This window comes from Cyprinodon variegatus, unplaced genomic scaffold (genome assembly GCF_000732505.1).
Source record: "Cyprinodon variegatus isolate N-32 unplaced genomic scaffold, C_variegatus-1.0 Scaffold4, whole genome shotgun sequence".
Taxonomy (NCBI): domain Eukaryota; kingdom Metazoa; phylum Chordata; class Actinopteri; order Cyprinodontiformes; family Cyprinodontidae; genus Cyprinodon; species Cyprinodon variegatus.
Genome location: NW_015150457.1, coordinates 823,236 through 824,030, shown reverse-complemented (window position 1 = coordinate 824,030; position 795 = coordinate 823,236). Strand labels below are relative to the sequence as shown.

Genomic DNA, 795 nt, shown 5'->3' with positions numbered 1-795 from the left:
TATATATATATATATATATATATATATATATATATATATATATATATATATATATATATATATATATATATATAAAGGCATGTTTAAAATTCTAAAATAAAAAAGAAGCTTAGATAGTCTTACCACTGGAATATGAAAAGAACCCAGACTTTGTAGCAGAGCCATAGAAACACCAGACCCAGCGTCACCTATGATAACTGAGGACAGCGTTCTGTTCACAGCAGAACATCCTAAATGAAGGGCTTCATTTTTACTCGCAATTCTCCTTCCTCTCTCAGCTTTAAGGCCTCTCTCTGGCTCCCCATTCACTAACAAAAAGGATGCTCTCAAGGAAACAGATATCTCATCACAGCTGTCAAGAATGTGGTACCCAAGTTTGAGTTGTGGCAAGAGATCGGTGCGCTCGTTGATTTCTCTGATTGTAAAAGCCATTGTCTGCATCCAGCGAAGGGCACGAGCACTGAAACTGTAGACAGAGAAATAATTATTCCACATTTATTTTTATAAACAGTACTGCAACCAAATCAGTTAAGAACATTTTGCACAAGCCAATTGAATGTTTATAACTTACTAATTATAAGAATTAGGTGATGGTCTTTCTTTAAATGTGAGAAGAGAGGGTACAGGGCTGTAATGTAGAGGGAATAAACCCCCAATAACTACATCACCATCTTCATAAAGACTGTTTGACCCTTCTTCTCCCAGGAAAACACAGTTATATTGAGCAGCTGCTGATCCCTGTTTTCCTTTGAATAGAGACAGAGAGAAAAGGAGCGTGGCAGCCAGCAAAGCCAT

At 36.9% G+C, this 795-nt stretch overlaps 1 protein-coding gene across 1 annotated transcript in view; it reads right to left on the bottom strand.

Annotated features, from left to right (window-relative positions):
- The window catches only part of LOC107083371 (extracellular calcium-sensing receptor-like), a 5,932-nt gene extending 5,137 nt beyond the window's left edge, over window positions 1–795 (bottom strand). Inside the window, exons 1-2 of the mRNA XM_015372549.1 lie at window positions 572–795; window positions 124–466 (exon numbers count right to left, since the gene is read on the bottom strand). Of these exons, the coding sequence (XP_015228035.1) occupies window positions 124–466; window positions 572–795 (567 nt within the window). The remainder of the gene's footprint in view (window positions 1–123; window positions 467–571) is intronic.